The sequence below is a fragment of the Hippoglossus stenolepis genome, chromosome 1 (genome assembly GCF_022539355.2).
Source record: "Hippoglossus stenolepis isolate QCI-W04-F060 chromosome 1, HSTE1.2, whole genome shotgun sequence".
Lineage (NCBI taxonomy): Eukaryota > Metazoa > Chordata > Actinopteri > Pleuronectiformes > Pleuronectidae > Hippoglossus > Hippoglossus stenolepis.
The window spans coordinates 20,524,525-20,546,074 of NC_061483.1; the positions used below are offsets into that span (position 1 = coordinate 20,524,525).

General features: G+C 39.9%; 3 protein-coding genes across 3 annotated transcripts; 1 reads left to right on the forward strand and 2 right to left on the reverse strand.

Annotated features, from left to right (window-relative positions):
• The first annotated feature begins 468 nt into the window (after positions 1-468).
• Positions 469-9,825, forward strand: pstpip1b (proline-serine-threonine phosphatase interacting protein 1b). Its single transcript, XM_035163148.2, has 15 exons — positions 469-646; positions 1,223-1,323; positions 3,608-3,682; positions 4,390-4,424; positions 4,528-4,634; positions 4,817-4,879; positions 5,027-5,119; positions 5,818-5,863; positions 5,948-6,027; positions 6,403-6,501; positions 7,209-7,305; positions 7,442-7,538; positions 7,765-7,835; positions 8,379-8,494; positions 8,689-9,825. Exons 1-15 carry the CDS (start codon positions 614-616, stop codon positions 8,818-8,820), a joined length of 1,245 nt encoding a protein of 414 aa, XP_035019039.2. The 5' UTR covers positions 469-613; the 3' UTR covers positions 8,821-9,825.
• Positions 9,820-14,758, reverse strand: tspan3b (tetraspanin 3b). Its single transcript, XM_035163162.2, has 7 exons — positions 14,585-14,758; positions 12,905-13,096; positions 12,749-12,823; positions 12,302-12,403; positions 12,051-12,203; positions 11,789-11,872; positions 9,820-10,971 (listed from the first exon to the last, which is right to left on the reverse strand). Exons 1-7 carry the CDS (start codon positions 14,645-14,647, stop codon positions 10,879-10,881), a joined length of 762 nt encoding a protein of 253 aa, XP_035019053.1. The 5' UTR covers positions 14,648-14,758; the 3' UTR covers positions 9,820-10,878.
• Positions 14,759-19,070: 4,312 nt separating this feature from the next.
• Positions 19,071-20,132, reverse strand: nmbb (neuromedin Bb). Its single transcript, XM_035159668.2, has 3 exons — positions 19,926-20,132; positions 19,474-19,661; positions 19,071-19,378 (listed from the first exon to the last, which is right to left on the reverse strand). Exons 1-3 carry the CDS (start codon positions 20,089-20,091, stop codon positions 19,325-19,327), a joined length of 408 nt encoding a protein of 135 aa, XP_035015559.2. The 5' UTR covers positions 20,092-20,132; the 3' UTR covers positions 19,071-19,324.
• Positions 20,133-21,550: the final 1,418 nt, after the last annotated feature.

The following is a 21,550-nucleotide window of genomic DNA, read 5'->3' on the forward strand; positions in this document are numbered from 1 at the left end:
TTATGTTGAGGTCAATTTAAAATAAAAAGATGCATGATAAAAAGAATCAAGAGAAAAATATCAAACAAATAGTGACATCATAATTAAAATAGAATACATGCATTAGTTAGATTTGTATTGTTTTACTTTAATTAAATTTGTAATATGTTAACATATTGCTGATAACATAAGATGGTGCAACTGCACTGGTAACAGTAACAGCCACAAACTGTATGTCTGTCATTGACTAAACTATCAATTTATTTGCCAATACAAAGTTGACCTGCAGCTGCCAGAGACACACAGAGACACACAGAGACACACAGAGACACACAGAGCGATGCACAGTCATTTATCTAAGCAGACACATATGTGACTGATAAAGCCTGAAGACACAGCCTGGTCTATCGAACCACAGTGAAAGAGAGAGACGGCCTCACACAGGGGCTGAGCTGACTGTGGTCAGTGACATCATGGGACACAAGCTCTTCCTCATTCAATATGACTAACTGACATTTGGGCTGCTCACGGTTTTAAACACAGCTCACTTGGCTCAGTATCAGCTGACCATCCAAAACGTTATTTAAAATCCTGCAGGAGAAGTTCATCCAGAGGAAAACAAGCAACAGCTGAGATGACACCTCTGATGTTTAAAGATGCTTTTTGGGTGAGTTCACTTTATAGTCTTAAGCTTGGATGAAGTTGTTCTTGCGAAAAACTGGAGGATTTTTTAGATCTTCACAACCGTGCTGTACTTTAGTTTATTTTAGCTTTGAATTCACAACCTAGGTAAACTGTAATGGGCACATATAACTGAAAGTTCCTGCAAAAACAAAACTTTGATTGTGGAGGTCTGTGACAGCACTGCCATAGACACTATATCTTAACTTAAAAATAAAAATGTCGGTTGATTTCACAATTTCACCTCACTCAACAGAGTACTGGTGACTGTACAGACCACAAACTGCTTACACAATGTGTAATTCCTCGATATGTTGAAGTGCCACTCACACTGCATAATTACAATCAAATCTGATAATCTATCTATCTACACACAAGTGCCAGTTTGATGATGTACATAGTTATGTTACCAAGTCATTTACAGGACTCTCTTTGTGAGTAGTTAGTTCTGCATTTTTACCACATACTGATTCCAGGATTGGCACAAGAACATGTTGCAAGTGTTGTTAAGCAACGGCGTTCATTGCAGAATTTAATTTTTTGTAATGTCTTCTCAATACAGGGGTCGGATTTGACCTGTCACGCTGGGTATGGCGCTGTGATCCAAAGGCTACGAGATGGAAGGCAAATGTGCAAAGATGTGGAGGAGCTTTTAAAGATGAGGTAGCATCAGTTCGTACAGTATTAGGGATGGTTGTGGCTCAGGAGATAAAGTGGGTCGTCCACTAACCAGAGGGTCGATCAATCAATCCCCATTTTGGACTTTGGACACAATGAAGAGTCCCTAATCCACAAATTGCCCCGGAAAGCTGTGCCAGCATGAGTGATGTCTGATAGAGAACGTGCTGCACATACACTACCGTTCAAAAGTTTGGGGTCACCCAGACAATTTCGTGTTTTCCATGAAAGCTCACACTTTTATTTATCAAATGAGTTGCAAAATGAATAGAAAATATAGTCAAGACATTGACAAGGTTAGAAATAATGATTTTTATTGAAAATATTAATTTTGTTCATCAAACTTTGCTTTCGTCAAAGAATGCTCCATTTGCAGCAATTACAGCATTGCAGACCTTTGGCATTCGAGCTGTTAATTTGTTGAGGTAATCTGTAGAAATTTCACCCCACGCTTCCTGAAGCACCTCCCACAAGTTGGATTGGCTTGATGGGCACTTCTTGCGTACCATACGGTCAAGCTGCTCCCACAACAGCTCAATGGGGTTGAGATCTGGTGACTGTGCTGGCCACTCCATTACAGACAGCATACCAGCTGCCTGCTTCTTCCCTAAATAGTTCTTGCATAATTTGGAGGTGTGCTTTGGGTCATTGTCCTGTTGTAGGAGGAAATTGGCTCCAATCAAGCGCTGTCCACAGGGTATGGCATGGCGTTGCAAAATGGAGTGATAGCCTTCCTTATTTAAAATCCCTTTACCTTGTACAAATGTCCCACTTTACCAGCACCAAAGCAGCCCCCCAGACCATCACATTACCCTCCACCATGCTTGACAGATGGCGTCAGGCACTCTTCCAGCATCTTTTCACCTGTTCTGCGTCTCACAAATGTTCTCTGTGTGATCCAAACACCAAACTTTGATTCGTCTGTCCATAACACTTTTTCCAATCTTCCTGTCCAATGTCTGTGTTCTTTGCCCATATCAATCTTTTCTTTTATTGGCCAGTCTCAGATATGTCTTTGCCACTCTGCCTAGAAGGCCAGCATCCCGGAGTCGCCACTGTAGACGCTTGACACTGGCGTTTTGCGGGTACCATTTAAAGAAGCTGCCAGTTGAGGACCTGAGTGCTCCATTTCCTCAAACTAGAGACTTAATATACTTGTCTTCTTGCTGAGTTGTGATCCTGCCTCCCACTTCTCTTTCTACTCTGGTTAGAGCCTCGTTTGTGTTGTTTCTGAAGGGAGTAGTACACATCGTTGTAGGAAATTTTCAGTTTCTTGCAATTTTTGCATGGAATATTTCATTTCTAAGAACAAGAATAGATCAAGTAGCTTCACATGGAAGTTCTCTTTTTCTGGCCATTTTGAGAGTATAATCGAACCCACAACTGTGATGCTCCAGATACTCAACTAGCTCAAAGGAAGGCCAGTTTTATAGCTTCTCTCACCAGCAAAACAGTTTTCAGCTGTGCTAACATCATTGCACAAGGGTTTTCAAAGGGTTTCTAATCATCCATTAGTCTTCTAAGGCGATTAGCAAACACAATGTACCATTAGACCACTGGAGTGATAGTTGCTGGAAATGGGCCTCTATACACCTATGTAGATATTTCATTAAAAACCAGACATTTCCACCTAGAATAGTCATTTACCACATTAACAATGTATAGAGTGTATTTCTGATTAATTTAATGTTATCTTCATTGAAAAAACAGTGCTTTTCTTTGAAAAATAAGGAAATTTCTAAGTGACCCCAAACTTTTGAACGGTAGTGTAGATGGTTGAATGATAAAACTACTGTGTTGTCAGATTACTTTTCCAAAAATGTTGCTCATGGAAGTTTTTGGTTTAATCATAAGAGCCATTTAAGTTGCACCCTCAACACTATGAGTCTTGGAAGAACTTCCTGGAAAAAATGTATATATATTTGTAGATGTTTCACCAATTCCTGGAAATGCAAAGAATGACAAGACGTTCTAGAAGCAACCAACATCTACAAGTGTGTCTGTGAGGTACAAATATTCTATATCAATGATTCAGCAGATTCATATGAGGTCAACTTCAAGATGTAACTGAATCCAACAAAAGGTGGTTTCAGCACATTTTGTGAGCAAGCAGAACAGCTTAATACATTATTAATCCTAAACTGGGAATCGGTTCTTGTTGTTAGTTGATGATGATCTGGTGCAAACACATAGAACAGTGCTTCTTTAAACCTCCAGAGCTTGTGTGGTAACAGGTTGAGTGATATGTCTGCATGTTCACACTGCACAGGGCACTAGCGGAGGAGAGGTACGGGAAGGAGCTGGTGACCATTGCTCGAAAAGCTGGAGGACACACGGAGATTAGGTAAATGCATAGTTTCACATTGGGTATGTTTGCTATGTTGTCAGTAATGTACTTAAATATTGAACTAAGACATACATAAGACATGTTTTAATGCTGAATCAAACGTCCGCCATATATTCTTTTTAGAGGAAACACATTTCTGTGAAAGAACAGGGGTGGTGTGTGTGTGGTGGGTCTACCACCTAGCAGTATGTAAAGGGGTCATTAACTGTTTCCTGTTATTCCTTTTCTGTTCTTTCAAGTTTCTCTCGTGTTAGTCACCTGCCACTGACAACACTGTAAGAGTGAAAACGACAGAAACAGATGACTTTTACAATGAGCTAATTGAATTAAATGAAATCAGAATTCGAAAACACTTTTTTTTCATTTTTACAGTAGCGACAGTAAGGTCACATTAATGTTCTGTTATGGTTGTGTGTTTGACTCTATCTAATGACTTTTTTAATTTCTATCGCCAAATGATGAGATGCTTTCTGTTAAGTCTGATATGATAGTGTGCAACTGTTACTGCAGCAGTTCCACAGTTTAGCTGCACTGAACTTCTGTGTCTTCTGAGGAATAAAAATGCGAAGAAGCTTGTTTGCCAAAAAATAACTGATGATTTTAGTTTTTTGGTTTGCAAAGATAATCAGCCTCTTTGTATCCTATAAGAATCTGTAGACAGTCACTGAATCACGTCTGATCTGACATGTGTATTGTTTTTCCAGCACCTTGAGAGCGTCATTCGACCAATTAAAAACACGTAAGTTCATCCAGTTGTTGGCTCCCTGGACAATAAACTCACCACTGAGCACTGCTTGCTTCCTTCTAATCATTCAGTTTGCTTGTGTTATTTTTGGCTGCAGAAATGGAGACCATCGGGCACTTCCGCATGCAACTTTCTGATATATTGAAAGAGGAGGTGAAAAAGATCGAGACATTCAGAGAACGTCAGAAAGAGCAGCGGAAGAAGGTTATGGAAAATTCATGTTGCTTAACAACTGACTTATTGTACACTGAGTCATAAGGTTTGATTTCCCTGATGAACATTATGTAAAGTCTAATATCTTAGACTGGCCCTATGCAAATGAGGAACCTATAACCTACATTAAAACATAATTTGCAAGACTGAAATCCTTCACTTTGTCCTTATAGTTTGAAAGCATCATGGACAAGGTTCATAAGAAAAAGATTTCCTTCTTCAAGAAGACCATGGAGGTAGGAAAACGTTTTTATTTAATCAGCAAAACAATTTCTTATTGTGAAACTGATGAACAACACCGGCATGAACCACAAACACTACACATGTCTCAGAGTCCTTGGCAAAACTCTGCAGTTCTTGCTTTCTGTTTCACTTTCTGCCAGTCGAAGAGGAACTATGAGCTGAGAAGCAAGGAGGCTGACGAGGCCGAACAGGGCACTGAAAAAACTACCGTCACACCCAAAAACTCAGAAAAGGTACAATCGGTATATGAACGACCTTATTTTATGTAAAGTCAGACCAGTTTTATTAAAAGCTTTCGTACCAAAACCCTCAGAAACACTTCAGTTCTGCTTGAAAATAAGTTCCCAACATTGGCAGTGGGACCAAGTGAACAAACTGATGCAATGCAAACTTCCAACTAGGAGGAACTGAAGTATGATCATGTGTTACTGTGACTGAATGTGAATCTATTCCACCACTTTTAAGCATGTTCTGTAGTGTAGGTTTTCTAAATTGGAAAAAATATATATAACCAAATATATCACGGGAAGAGAGTTAACCCTGATAGCTTATTAACCTAACAACAAAAGGAAAAAAATGTACAAACAATCAATTTTGTTAATCAATATATATTCAATTGAATTATTCAAATCAAATTAACAATCAAATCAAAGAGGTATGACTAATAAACAACTGTGTGTGTGTGTGTGTGTGTGTGTGTGTGTGTGTGTGTGTGTGTGTGTGTGTGTGTGGTTGTTGGAGAGGGGAGTTAGGGTCCAATGAAAGGGAAAAGTGGGGAAGTGTGATTTTTAGGTGGTCCTTTAATCTCCAGGGAGAGGGAAGATGAGGGTGAATTTTCCTTTTGATGTTCAAGTTCCTAGTCTCTCTGGTTTGTGATCAGACCGTCACATGAATCATGCATGTCACTTCCTGTGTACGATTTGCTTCACAGATACGTCACAGGGCCAAGCAATGCAGACAGACAGCCAACGAAGCAGGTGGGACTCAGAGCCACCGTGTGTTCAATGAGGTGTTTCAGTACTAAGCATATCCATCTATAATGAGACTTTAAACTCTCACAGAGAAGCTGTACTTCAACAACGTCACGCAGCTGGAAAGTGTTCGCCAGGACTGGGAGGAAACACACCAAAGCACATGTGAGGTACTGTGGATGATATTCCCTGAAATGCTCTGGAACATGGTGTCACAGCCCAGATTAAAGCTCCACAGACACTCAGCCTCACAACACATCCCCTGACTCTCAGAACACCTTCCTATTGCTAACCAGTGAGGAGGTGCAGCAGTGAGCATGCAGTCACATACTCCACCATACAATTATAATTCAGCCATGTGCAGTGCCAGTGGTCTCTATTTATATTTTCAGTGTGCACAGATGCAGCATGAATGTTAGAGAGACGGATAAAAGGAGGAAACACTTGGAAACACACACATCATGTCACTGCAGAAATGAATCAGTTACTGACGCTCACTTGGGAAAGTTACAGTAGGAGCTAGTGGTGTGCACTTGTCTTGTCAGGTGTTCCAGCAGATGGAGGGAGATCGAATCGGCGTGCTCAGGTGTGCTCTGTGGGACCACTGCAACCACTTCTCCATGCAGTGTGTCAAAGATGATGAGGTAAGCTCTCTGCACACTTCCTCCTTATTCTAATCTACAACTTCACAAAGTACCATGGTCATATTATTTTTGTAAACTTGGTAATTTGGTTCCTGACCAAAATACCACCGAACTATATCAGTATAGTACAAAAATAACAAGATACAGGACAATACTACTAAATTCCAAATTTGCACAACTACACAATTATCAAATTTCAGCAGAATGACTGAGTAACTTTATCAGAAGAGTCCAGTCAATATAAATGGTGTATTGGTTTTTAAAAACTCAGTACTTCAGATTTTGAGTTAAATCTAAGTACATCTTCAAAATCTAAGTACAAATGTAATAAAAACGGCTCTGTGCACGTTAATGTCAGTCTCATGGTCGATCAGTCCACTTCTCTGGTCCCGAGTCAAATATCTCAATAACTTTTGAAAAACTTACAGTATCATGACATTTCATACAGACATTCACGATCCCCAGAGGATCTGCCATTTAGCAAATGTTAGCAGGCTAAAATGCTGAATTTGATGCAGAACACCAATGCTGATGTTATAGTAACCAATTGGTGAATGATTTAGTCAAAACAAAAGCTTCTCATACGTGGTCTTAATAACATAATACTATTTTTAGCATGGATAACTGAAAAGTCTCTAACCACTGAGTTAACCAGGATACATCTGCAGCTCGGATCTCACACAGATTGTCTCCTGTTTACAAATCAGTTTTACGAGGAAGTGAGGAAGCTTCTGGAGCAGTGTGACGTCATGACGGACAACAACTGTTTCATAGAGACAAAAGGAACGAGGTCGCAGCCTCCAGGTGAGACATCACACCATCCTCTCCCCTTTGAAGAAAAACACTAACTCGAAAAGAGAAGCGAGTACCAATGTTTTCAACCTTTCTCTTGCTGCTGAGTGACAGTGCAACACGTCTCACTTCTCTTTTTCTCTCACAGAGCCCATCGTGTTTGAGAGATACTTCCCGACTGAGACGTCCCCACACAGCAATGGCCAAGCACTTGTCGCAAGAGGAGGAGAGGACATGATGAGGAGGTGTGACACAAATAAGCTTGTAGCTTGTAGGAGGAATCAGCAGGAGGTAGCATTGTTACTGAAACCTGACAGGGTTATATAGGATTGTTGTGGCAGTCAGACAATGCCGTCTGCTATCGGTTTCAACCTTTCTATGGCACCTTCCTCTATTTAGACCATTATTAAATATATACATGCGAGTGTCATGCAAACGTACTCATATCTCGTTTGAACCTGTATCACACAGAAACTCTTCGCTTCGCGGAAGTATTCCGAACATCAACATGGACAGTGCTCGATCATCAATGACATCTGTTGGTGAGTGTGGGTACTAAGGTTACTCACTCCACCATCGTACAGTTAGTTATGATTATGTATTTTTGGATTCGAAGCACAACAAACACGATGAGTATATTTTTTTATTTATTCCAAGAGGATTTGTATACAGTTTTTTTGTTATGGATTTACATATTCATATTTATTGTTAAGCAAACACAGTGTTGTGTTTGTGATTTAAAACTGAAATGATCTTGACTGTGTTGAAATAGAATCATGATAGTGGTAGTAGTGAATTATTTTTATACAAATAAGATGTATTAATCAGATATGAAAAGGAAAAAAGTATAAAAATCACATAAAATGTTTCTTTCAACTTTACATGCTTGCAGGAACACATCGCCCTCTATGGGATTCAGGGTTGGGGTTTTGTAACAATAGATGAACAAGTAAATCAGGACAAATCATTTTTAGATTTGAACTGCATTAATTATTTATATAATGTATAAAAGGTATTATGCTTTAAACTATAAATAGAAGCTAACATGTTGCATTTACAAATGTCTCCCATGACTTTGGCCTCAGTTGAGATTTCAGAGGGAGGATATGCGCCTCTAACAGGCCTCCAGCAAGACACATCACTGGCCACGTTTACAGCTGATGAAGAGAGCTACATTGTGCTTTATGCATACACTGCACAGGTGATCACTTTGTATTATTTTATTTATATTAGTTGTTTAATAAGATGTAACTGGACAAGAAACTAAGTTTGTCATTTGTGATTGTACAGTATGTTGACGAGATCATGTTGTTCTTTAAGTAAGAGAACAGAAACAGGCTGGTTTGTGTTTGTGGGACTCACCTCTAATTGTCTTCGTTCACATGAACTGGTCAGGAGGAGGATGAGCTGTCTGTAGGCAGAGGGGACGTGGTCCGAGTGTTGGAGCGAGAAGGGGATGGTTGGTGGACTGTGGAGAGGGACGGGCTGACTGGACTGGTGCCAGGGAACTACCTGGGCAAAATCTGAACACACGCACACACGCACAATGCCAAAACACACATTGCCACACACCAACTTATGCATGTGCTTAGAAATAGTCTTTGCTTCCTGTGTCACATTTGCAAAACTACATAGATGAACATAAACACATATTGTGCATCACTATAGATTCACTCATATACACAGTCCTTTGTCAAACGTCCTTGTTAAGTGTTGTTTTCAAACTATCTGAAGTCTGAACTGATTTAAAGTTTTATGAAACTGTACTGAAAGCATCATTTAGCAGTTATAACTGGTTGTTTAAACATGAAAGGGGGATTTTTTTTTTTTATTAACAGTGAATCAATCATACCGCTGTAGCTACATTATTACAATCCTAGCTCCTGTGTTATAAAGGCAAACAGTCTGACTCGCCTCCTTCCTAAAGCTCCCTGTCACATGTGACTACAGCTGACATGCACTGAACTCCAGCCATTATCCGGAGGGGCTTTACATGTGAAACTAAATGTCCGAGTGAGAGCCTTTCTGCTGACCTTCTCCGGCCAGCTCCTTTGTAAAAACTCCACGTCAGACTGAGGAAACAGCAGGATTCACCGGCAGTGGGTGTGTCAGATATTTCAAATTCAGATGCAAAAATTGAAAAATCGAAAGGAATACAAGTATCTCAGGATGAAAATGCGGTGGAACACACGTAGAAGACACAGAGGAAGATGTCAAGAGCTTTTGGTGAAAATGGCCGACCCCCGTGTGGATGTCCTGTCCACAAAAACATGTGACCTCCGCAGCAGAATGAACATCCTGTCTCTGTGTGCTGCACCACAACTCACCTGAACGCTTAGATTTCTGTGTTAATCTGACCACATCATCTCCCACTGCGTTGTTCATTTGTCTGTTACTGCTGGGAGGATCATCAGTTACCATGGAGATCAGCACACAAAAAGTGTGTTGTTTACACAGTACATAGTACATAGTACATAGTGTTTTGTTGTTTACATAGTACATAGTGTTAATAAAATTGCAATCACATTAAAATGTATGACTTTATTTGTCCCCTGCCTCTTCTCCCATCGATACACAATTTTTGTTTGCGTTTTGTTTTTTTCAGCACTAGCTAAACATTTGGGGGTAAACTTAAACAGCTCAAAAATATTAAAACAGAGCACAAGTTCACAAAAATGTATAAAACAACGTCATTTTTCTTTATAGCTAATAAACTAAACAGAAGGAATTGTCTAGCTGTGACAAACTGAATCTACACGTACACAAATGTTCAAGTAACACTGATAATAACTAAAAGCACTGGAGACTAAAAAAAGTTGATTCACAATGTAAATATTAGGAATGTCTCACTAGTGAAGCTAGATTCGGAGAACATCCACACCAAAACAGAATCATGTGCATCATTCACAGCCCGGATATTTGAGTATATCAAGAAGTAGTTTTTACCAAACATGGCTTTAAACGCAGAAGTGCTCCACAAACAAATACTAATAAATCTAAAGAAAGATAAAAACATTGAATAATTTTTTTTCTACGGTATAACATGTTCACAAAAGTCTGGTCAGGCCAAGGTATTAGGAATACACGACATGTTCTTTTAAACACAAAACCTCGCATTTGAATAACTGTGGAATATCTCCAGAGCTCCAGCCGTAGTGCAAACTAGTCCATAAGGAAATACATTCCGCGCTCCCAGTCGTAACTCACACTCATCATCCTCACTGGGGAAGTGCCCAAATTTCACGAAGCCATAATTAAAAGGAATAGAAACAATTCAACATCAACATCACAAATGTAAATTAGCCATTCACAACTTTGGCTTTTGTAAGTGTTTCAGTATTTGTAAGGAGAAAAAAAGTACATTTAAAGTAACAGTAACTTACGATGTATGTCAATAAATAACTGGGTTTTTTTCGCCTTGAGGCCCCCGCCCACCCAAACCACGTCGACAGTGTTCGCTACTTTATCATGAATTGTGCAAGGTGTGCTTGAGCTTATATAACTACAGCTGAAATCTACTGTGGACATGTCCGGTGACGCTCCTTTTTTGATTTTCTTGAGTGCTTCTCTGACTGGCCGCGACCTTCACGCGTAGCTGTTGGTTGTTACCAGCAGCTCATACGCCGGGTCGTGACTCCTCCTGCACAGCACCACGCAGGCACAGAGCATCCCCAGCATCTGCATTGACACGATACAGGAACGAAAGAGAAGCTGTTATTCAAGTCATTATTCCCTGAGGCAGCAAATAACATGAGTGTAATCACAGAGGAAGAACTTTCGTCACTACTTTAGGATCTGGGGTTTCCTGGTCAGCAGCGACCACAACTGGGTCAGAGTTGCTGTCTGCTCAGTTTCCTGCTGACTGAGACGTCTGCAGCTTTAATTATGTTCCCAAAAGACGTGATTTTGACTTGATTTTGAAATAGTGGTGTAATAATAACTTTTAGAGTAAGGATGCTGGATTTTGTAAATAAGGCAGCTGACTCAGTGATTACGACTCAAACTGGCTTCAGTGGTTTTGTAGACTACATCCACTCTTCTATGTTTTAGTTTTAAAAAACGCATCATTGTTGTTATGTTAAGATCTGCTGTCAAAACTATTCTGGAGAATTTTAGAAACACTCCGGAGACGAAGCAGTCACGTGCAATTGCGTCAAGACACAGCTACCAGCGATGAAGGCAAAACATTGTAAACACTAACTTTCAGTCACAGTTTCACATTATCATCGCTTCAAGAAAAACTAATCCCTCATCGTATTTCCATCCATTGTCGTTTCTCCCGAACAGTATTTTTTGTAAGTAAGAAACTGGTTGCAGAGCAGACAATCTACGTTTGTACCGGTTACTGCTACTGATATGGAACTAAAAGCCTTATGTGGAAGGAGATCGTTTTAGATTGAAAATGTCGCTTTCAAACAAAAAAACTTACAAGTATGGATGAAGCCTTAGGTTTAAGATAACTGTCAGATATTGTCTTATTTATTGTAAACCTTACCTGTATAGATGCAAAAGTTAATGCAGCCCATATGACGTACATCATGATCTCCTTCAACTTCTTCACGACAAGAGCTTCACAACCCTAAGACAGAAAATAAATTACCTTAAAAGAGCTTTCACGGGTCGTAAAACTGTACATCAGAGAATAATATCATCAGAGAATTTAAATCTTTTTGAGCCACTGAAAAAAATATTTACATCAGTACAACTACAATTCTGTGGTTGTAGCTGATGTACCCCTACATTGAGGAATTGTGTACCTCTTGGTAGAGATCTGATGGTCGAGTGAGAATACCAGTACAGTTGCTGATGCTGGGCTGACAGCAGCTGACTGGGACGCTGTTGTTCTTAGATTCTTTAAACCAGCGAGTGTTCCTCCAGTCAGAGTAGTTGTGAATGCCGCAGCAGTGAAGCTAACAGGAGAACAGAGAAGAGGGATGAGTGAAAATCTTTATCGAGAATACAATTTGAAATTATTTAAATTAGACAAAGCAGACTTTTTTTGACTCACCTGCTTCTGCACATAGTCAATAGCGCGGCTGGGAGCGTCGGAGTTGGTGCCGTTGTACTCATCGTAAACCTTCTGGATGGAGTGATTCACCTGGTCTTCAACCTGGAACGAGCACACAGCTGCTGTTACTGTCCCGGCTCAGGGATTTGGACAGGGTACCAAATATCAATAATTTAAAAGGTGGCCACCAAAATGTTTGAGTACTGTTGAGCATCTAAAAAATGCCTTGTCATTCAGTAAAGCATGCAGCGTGCTTGCAGCAAGATCTAATAATGCTTGGGATTGGCTGTCTAATGAAACTTAACCCAGAAATCTTGTAGAGGCATGCAAAAAAAGTTACACACTGAGATGAGGCTCATGTGTGTTGTATTTTAAAGGCTGGGCTAAAGTGTGAATCGCACAGAGATCAAATGTGTGGCTCTATTGTGTCAGTGAGGCAGTGTTTACCTTTGCCCTGTAGATGTAGCCGAGCACCACCACCACACACTCTGTTACAAACACCAGCAGGAGAATTGCAGCAAACTGAAAAGACAACAAAGACACATTGTTCAGGGACCCAGGAGTCAGGTAAGTTAAGTGCAAGTGAAACCAATCCGCACTCACAGTTGCCAGACCACAGGAGCTTTCACGTATTGTTGCACAGCAGCCAATCAAGCCGATGATGAAGAGAAGAGTCCCCACGGCTATTATTATGATGGCGGGAATCAAAGTGTACACGTCTTCAAAGAAGTGGTCATAGTCGTCGTATGTGATAAACACATAGGCTCCGATGTAGCATAAGATTCCAGCTGCAGCCTGCACATTAAAAAACAGAGAGAAAAGTTAGAGGGTGACAGAGAGAAGGGACTCTTTCATTTCACTTTCATTTGATAATGACTTGCTCTTTGTTCTATGAGTCACACATGACAATTACATTCAATTGTAAGTCAGTAATTATCTGTAGATTTCAATAATTACCTAAATATATGTCACATTCATATTTCTTTTCAGTTTTAAGACTTTAGGGTTAGGGGTTACACTCAGGAGTGTAGGTTGTGGTTTTAAACTTTTCTTTATGAGCAGAGACACTTTTTATTAAACAACAAAACATTTTACAATCCTAAGGTCGATCAATAATGTGTTATACCTCCTCACTAAGCTTGTACAATCCAACCGGTTGAGGCAGTTGGCCACACCCACATTGAGTCTGGTTCTAGAGGTTTGTTCCAGTTAATGAGGCAGTTTTTCCTCACCACAGTCGCCAAAGTGCTGCTCATTGTGGGAACTTTTGGGTTTCTCTGTGAATTGTAAGGTCTTAACCTTGTATGTAGAGTGCCTTGAGATAATGTATTTTATGATTTGGCGCTATGCAAATAAAATTGAATTGAATTGAATAAGCATTATATCAGTATATAGGACTTTTGTTATATTGCTATTGATGAAAATTATGTTGTGACAATTGTTATAATTGTTTTATTACCCAGCTGTATGTTAAACTATGTCTCATTAATAATGCTTTTTTTTGGAATGATTGATCATTTGTTTTTATTTGATTATAATAACATACTTAGTTCAGTGATTCAGTTGGTCAAAGCAACAGGACAGCAGGAAGACTATATGACTTTTACAGACAAATAAAAATGTTTTTGAAAACTATGTTCAAATAAATACATGCATGGATTATTATCATTAAGAAGAAGAAGATATATTTAGCATCATGTGAACAATATCCATTTAGCCTCAGTGCATTGTGACCTGGGCCACTTGTTATCTCCACAACATACAGATCAATGGTGGTGAACTAATCTGAGCCTTTCAGAGTTCAGTTTATCGTCTCTGTTATTACAGATATGAATGTAGCTCAGCTGATATCATGTACTGACACATATGTATCTGTGCGGGTCGACTCAGCTGCAGCAGCTGCCGCATAACGTCATAGCTACAGGTAGTGGGCGGCAGCCACACACACACACACACACACACACACACACACACACACACACACACACACACACACACACACACACACACACACACACACACACACACACACACACACACACACACACACACACACACACACACAGCAGCCAGCTACACACACCAGTGTTCGAGTCCCTCATAGTGCTAACACATTAGAAACACAGTGTCCGTGGATGTCCCACAGCAGCCCGTCTGTCCTACAATCCGCACACAGCGCAGCTCTGGCGCAGTTAGCTAGCTAGCATTAGCTTGGCTCTCCATCCCTGGCCCCAGTGCTGCTGCTGCTGCTGTACATTGTTCACACATCTGTCGCTTTCTTACCCAGAATATGAGGTTGAGAAACACCAGGACGGTTTTCGACGACGTAATCCCACACTGTCCCATCGTGCCTGCAGCCTAACACTGGAAACTGAGGACTGGGGACGTGGGTATGTTCAGATGCTGTGTTTACTGATGCACCTGCTCCTCTGCTGCTGGGATAATAAAATGGCTTCGGCTGATCCTGCCCCACTGTGCACGCTCTCCACGGCTCCGCCAATCACATGGCCGCGATGGGGGGGGCAGAGGTCACATGCACGGATGACATCATCAAAACAAACAGGCTGATGGAGGATGATCCACCGATGAATCTATAATAATGTATTGTTGTGTTAATAATAATAACGATTATTATCGTTATATTACTATTCAATTGATTAGATAGATAGATAGAGATAGATAGATAGATAGATAGATAGATAGATAGATAGATGGATAGATGGATAGATAGATAGATAGATAGATAGATAGATAGATAGATAGATAGATAGATAGATAGATAGATAGATAGATAGATAGATAGATAGATAGATAGATAGATGGATAGATAGATGGATAGATGGATAGATAGATTAGAGTTGAGTTCATTATTAACCTAATGATTCTGTTCAGTAAATGTAGAATGGCAAACAATGCCCCTAATTTTACAGAATTTCGATATGAATTTAAAGAATATATCAGGACTCTATAGATTGTTTTGTTTTTTTAACACGTTTTTACTTATCTGCATGTCTGTTTATTGTTCTGTACTGTATTTTCTCTATCAAGTGCATATCTGCAATGTTAATATGTATACAAGTGTGTAAACACTGTTGTAAAAGGAGGGATGTTTGAGCACTGATTCCTTAAACTAGGTTAATATTTACACAATATATATATATTTGTATTTGTACAATAGTTGAGCTTATCCGGACAATAGTAATTATTTCTCATGAATTAATGTATCCAGGCCAACAGCAGCTTAGGTGTGATGAGACTGACGCTTCTCTTTTCAACACTTTGTATTTCTAATGGGCCCGTTCAGCCTGTAAGTGTAGTAAGGGTCTCAATGCCAGAGGGTGGCAGTGTATGATTGTTAGTTTTACACTGGTGTAAAATGTGTGGGAGGAAGGTGCATCAAGAACAAGTAGATGGTTAGAACATACAACTATATGAAACCAGCCATGCTGACGATGTACACTTTTCAGATGTTCAGTCCCAGGGATGCTATACAAGGCTTTTTAAAATACGATATTGTCCCGGGCCTGAATTAATAATAATAATAAACACACTGCATCCACACAGTGCCTGAGCAAAAATGAAAGAATGTAAAAGACACATATGATATTCCCCAACTGTCTCTACTCAAAACCTATTAGACTTATGCACCTCCTATGAGGGCAAGATAGATTATTCAAGAGAAAATTAGCACCTTTGAGGCACTCAATCAATAATGACTAGGACCTGTGCCCAAAGCCCTGGTTTTATTGAGTTACAGCATGGGACATTTGTTTCTGTCAGCTTTATACAGATTCAATCTGAACAAAAGTGCAACTTTCACACTCAAGCAGAAGCTGAGGCTGCTTATGTTGACACAACATACATCCGCTGTGTGAATTATGCATCAAGCCGCCCTCAGGGCTTCAATTTGAGTCATTATTAAACCAGGACAAGAAACAATCAGATAGGTAGGGAGGCAAAGACAAATACCAAAGGTTGCAATGTGCATGTGACTTCTGACCGGGACAAATTGCCTTGTAATGAATACGTCTGTGGCTGTGTTCAAGTTTTTGCATAAGCTCAGGCAATCACACATATACTTACTGATGAAGCAAAAATAAAAAGCAGTTCATTTATTTTCAGGCTGATGAGATTTCCACTGAGATTTGGGCAATACAGTATATGTTTAATGTAGTTACACCAATGTTTGATATGGAAAGAAAAGAGGAAAACAGTAATAGACATCATATTTACCCTCTTAAGGATGAGGACATCTTTAATTACTGATAACTGTTTATATTTTTCCTTTAATTAGCCTCGCGATTTGGTGTAAAAGATTCCATAAATTGAATAAACCTTATATGATATTTAGTTTGACTGTCTTTCTTATTTAAAAGCAATATAATATGTCGCTACTAAACATAACATAGCTGTGTTAACGCCACATTAGCTTTTAATTTGAATTATTTTGATCATGTCACCGGAGAGAGTTTAGTGACCTCTTGATGACACGCTGTACATTAAATATGAAATTCTGTGTTTTCCCATACTTGGTGATTGTTATATATAATTCAATGTCAAATTAATACTCAGATTATTGGAGGCTCCTTTCTGATATTAACACACACAACCCAGTTGCTTCAGATTCTTCTCTTAATCATTTTTGGCTCCATATGATCCCATCTCAGTGATAGAGATTTATTCAGGGTGAGTTAATAAATGATGATAAAAGATTTTAATGAAATCATATCTGTGCAGGAAGAAGATTTTCTCCTCCTGGAATTTAGATTTTAAATTGTTTCTTTCTTTTACAAAGCATCTGCTCCTGGGAATTTAGAGTTGCTCATTTGTGTATAGGTTGACATAAAGAGGGATTATTAGAAAAATCCGAGCAAGTGCATAAAGGAACAAAGCACTAACATGAGCAATAGAGCAAATGCAAAGTAAACAGAGAGCCCAGAGATGTTAGATTGGATCTCTCCTCCCCCCCAGGAGGGAGGAAGCAAACATGGGAGATGCGTGCATGCTCAAATTGTGTGGAGACGTCGCCTTCCTAAACAGTTAACACTGTGCAACATGTTGGGATCTGCACTTTTAAATCATGAGGGGGCAGTTACATCCACTCAGTCACACACGGACATATATACACGCACGATAATTGATTATTAATGTTTCAACAAACTGAACTGCACTGTGCAACAGATTAACATGTTAATTATGTAGATGTTTAATATTAATTTTTAAAAGACAGCGTTTGTGGCTGATGATGAAAATTCCCTCAGCGTTCAACTGGCACGTCTCATGTATCTATCTGTGTGACAGAAGAAATTAAATACTGTGGCTGACTTATGACTTTACAATACAATGTCCATCTAATAGCTCTCACAAAGTGTTTACTAACAAGAACATTGTTTGTACTCTTTACCAAAAAGATGTTTTTAAGTTTCCCATCAGAGGTCGGGATGCAAGTTTCCAGTGCTTTTCTATAGCGACTTATTTTTCCTTTATCCTATTGAAGAGGCTTATTTGTGAAATTGCACCAGCCTACTAACTAACTTATTTACAATGTTGTGCACCTGAAAGTTCCTTTCTCTCGAGGCTGTTGTTTGTCAAAAATGACATTTGGTTAAAATGTGTGATTATGGAGGAGACAAAATCAACTTCTTGTGTGAAAAACTCACAGAAAAGACAAATAGATTATTGGTTCGTTGGAAATTACCGGGGCTCTTAGCCTACAATTTCAGTTTATTTGGAGAGCCTTCACCAAAAATTCCTCCATCCTTATACAACGGTGTGAAGTTATCTACTCAGATGGATGCAATGACCACGGTCGTTGTAAAATATTACAAACACCTTAGTGTAAGACAAAAGTGCATCCTCCAAAATGACCACACAATTCAATACCTTTCCAAAGCAGTTTCAACATAAATTGAACATAACTTCCATGGATTTATGACAGGACTATTGTGTCAGGCTGCTTTAAAGTGACAACTGATTGTAGTGTCTTCTTTGTTTTATTTTTCTTGTCACTGGGCCAAAATTATGAAGTTAGGCAAATGTCCACACTACACCACACGCACCTCTCTCACCTGAATAGATGAAGTCCTGCCTTGGCTCACACCACTCACCATTCCCACCTTCCCCCACCTTAAAAACGACGTGAAGCAACAGATGAGGTGCTGTCGGAGCAGAAGTTAAAATAGCTGTATAGCCTACCGATTCAATAGATTGGCCCGGGGCAATGTAGCTGCATGAGCCATCTCACTTCACCACTATATCGATCGAGAGAACAGATCATCCCTTCATGTAAAGGACAAGCAAAGTAGAAAAGATAATATCGATTTCATGTCCAAATGTTCAGACAGTGTGATTTATATAAGCTGCCCACATGTGTGTTTATATAAGTGTTACTTTGGAAATGTTTTTTTTTATCAGCCAAACAATCAGGCTGAGTTATCAGTTGATTGTCAGTGTTAGACCTATAAATAATGGCTGTACAACTCGTGTGGAGAAAACAGAAGGGGATGACTCAATATTAAGCTTAACGGTGGACTATGCAGTGGACCAGTGGACATATCTTTGAGGGGCCAGAATTAAATTCAAGGAGCCATCTATCTTATTTAAAGGGCGACTGGGCTGTGGCATTTTCTAGTTTTTGTATTCTGCATTCTCCATTGTCCTGCATGAATATTTTCTAGATGATTAGAATAATCCAGGACACAATGAAATTATGAATGTCTCCTTGACGCAAGCAGACAGTTATCTATAATGCATCACAGATCAAAGTCACAGCAGTGCAAATAATACTTTTATTCAATATAAATATTCTTAAACGATGAGACAATGTGAAATTTCATCTTCAAAATCAAGTGAAAATAAATGACGTTTACTTGTATCGCAAATGAGCTGCAGACGTAGTAGTGATATAGATACAGTGAATTACAATCATGATGAGCAGGAGACTGTATATTCTGTTGTCTAATGGATTTATTTTAACAGTGGAGCTCAGGTTGTTCATGCGTGCCACACTTTTCTTCTCCTGTATCACTTTCTGCTTTGGATGTAGCTTCCTAAAATCTTCATCAACAAGTCCGCCTCCTGAAAATGAAACATCAAATTACACAGGATCGTCACTTCAGGCCGTTTTACTGTGATGGTTTTTCTTTAAAAGTTTAGACATCAGTGATACTCGCCTGGTTTTTCGAGCGGCTCTCTTGCGTGTCCACCTGCGTTTGTAACGCCACCCGCAGAAACTCTTGGAAAAGCTCCTCGATCGCGCTCTGCTCCCCGGGGAAGGAGACTTCCAGCGCATCCTGCCCCTGCCCCTCGGCTGAAGGCATCAGGGGGGCATCCATCACACTCTTCTTCCCCATGAAGTGTCCTGACAAGTCAGAGAAAACGCTCATTAGAAGTGGCTTTGAATTCTGTGAGGAGTGAGGGAGGAAGACAAACACCTTTTAGTGACCTGGCACATGCATCAACACATTAAGGTCACATTACAATGAATGTAACATGACACTGTAAACATGAATTCCCTGCAGCCTGTATAGAGAACATATTAGACATACATAGAACATATAGATGCCATCCAATACAAATAAAACAGTGTTGTCCACAGTGAATTAGATTGTGGGATGGATCTTACCTGTAGCCCAAAGATTGCCTCTTGGATTGACTTTAATTTTTGCAACTTTATTCCTGAGCTCAGTCAGGTCGAAACTGACTGCAGCGGTTAAAGACATGAAGGAAAACAAGACAAGATACGTAAACAAGCCACACTGGCAGACGTTATTCAGAGTGAAGCCCCTCATCTCAGCGCGTAAAGTGGCAAACTGATCCTTCTCCGAGAGTCTCCTCCTGTTGGTTGTGGATTGCTCAGTCGCATCATGCTTTTATACGTGGTATCCTGGCCGGGGTGGGCTCTCGTTGCGTTGCGTGTCATTTTTATTCAGCCTGCAGCAAAAAAAACAGAAATGTTGTCAGTCGACGCTTTGTCAAGTTTCGTGAGAGCGCGTCTCTGACTGTGCGTCTTTTACGCACCGCACGATTCAGCTCCAGCTCGGTAGAAGATGGACAGATGGGGATGTTTGCTCAAAAAACTCCACACTACGATAATCATCAATACACTTCAGCAATTGTTTTATTCAATTTGTGGTTAATTCATTGAGGTTTAATTATTTTTCTCTGTCTGTCTTGTGATGGAAAGTATTTGTAGGTGATGGATATGTAAGTGATATGGATAGAGGTACCCTGCACACACAGCATATTCGTATTTCTTTGAGAGAATTTCCCTCAGATACATTCATTATATCCTTGTGGCTCATAATAAATCTATGAAATAATATTGCACAACACACAACCATGCATAAAACCTCCATAAATTAGAACAGAATAACATTTTCTCACAGCCTGGGCATTGTTGTTGTAAATTGTTCTGTCAGATGATGGCACAGGTGATTGCTCATGCTCCCCATCCACAGCAACACATATAGTAATTACCAGCGCGTGCCCCCCCCCCATCTTCCCTCTCTCAGGGCCTGGCCCCTCACAATGAGCAACATGACATTTGGCCAGTTGCAGCACGCCGCTGTGATCACCATCAGTCCTCTGAGGACAAGAACCTGCTGATTCTCACTGCTAATTTAGAGCTGATAAGACCGACGGCCTCTGTGTCACTTCTGGTTGCTAAAGTTGCAAGTTTATAGGAGGAGCTGCAGCTCGCGTCTTGCTCTTTTCGTGACCTTTGGCATTCACACACACACCATACCTGACAATTCAGACATTCTGCATGTTTGAGTGTCGGCCTAATTAGAAGAGTGTCTGACCATCGCGGCTTCATTCTCACTAAATTTCACAGATTAGATGAAATGAGACAGCCGCGCTTCTATGAAACACTGCACTGTTCCCAAAAGCTGTGATGGATATTTGCATCTCAGGCTCAGTCCAGCTCATTTACAGCTCAAAGAGTGAAATTAATTCCAGGCGGAAATGGCTTGAGACTACGGCACTATACTTTCTCTGTTCTCCCATGGCCTCAAATGAAAGGTTGACTGTGCAAAACTAATTCCACAAGTGACACCGTGTAAGAAACAAATGTGGATGTCAAACCTGTAGTGAGGATTTTGGAGGTTTAAGTTTGGTGGAGATGAGGTCTGACCATGCAGTGTAACGTGCTGCTGAAAATAGAAGCAGTAATAAGCACCACTAAGTAACATAACAGGGAAGGTCTCTGAGGTCCAATAAAACTGCACCCCGACACAATCAATCTTA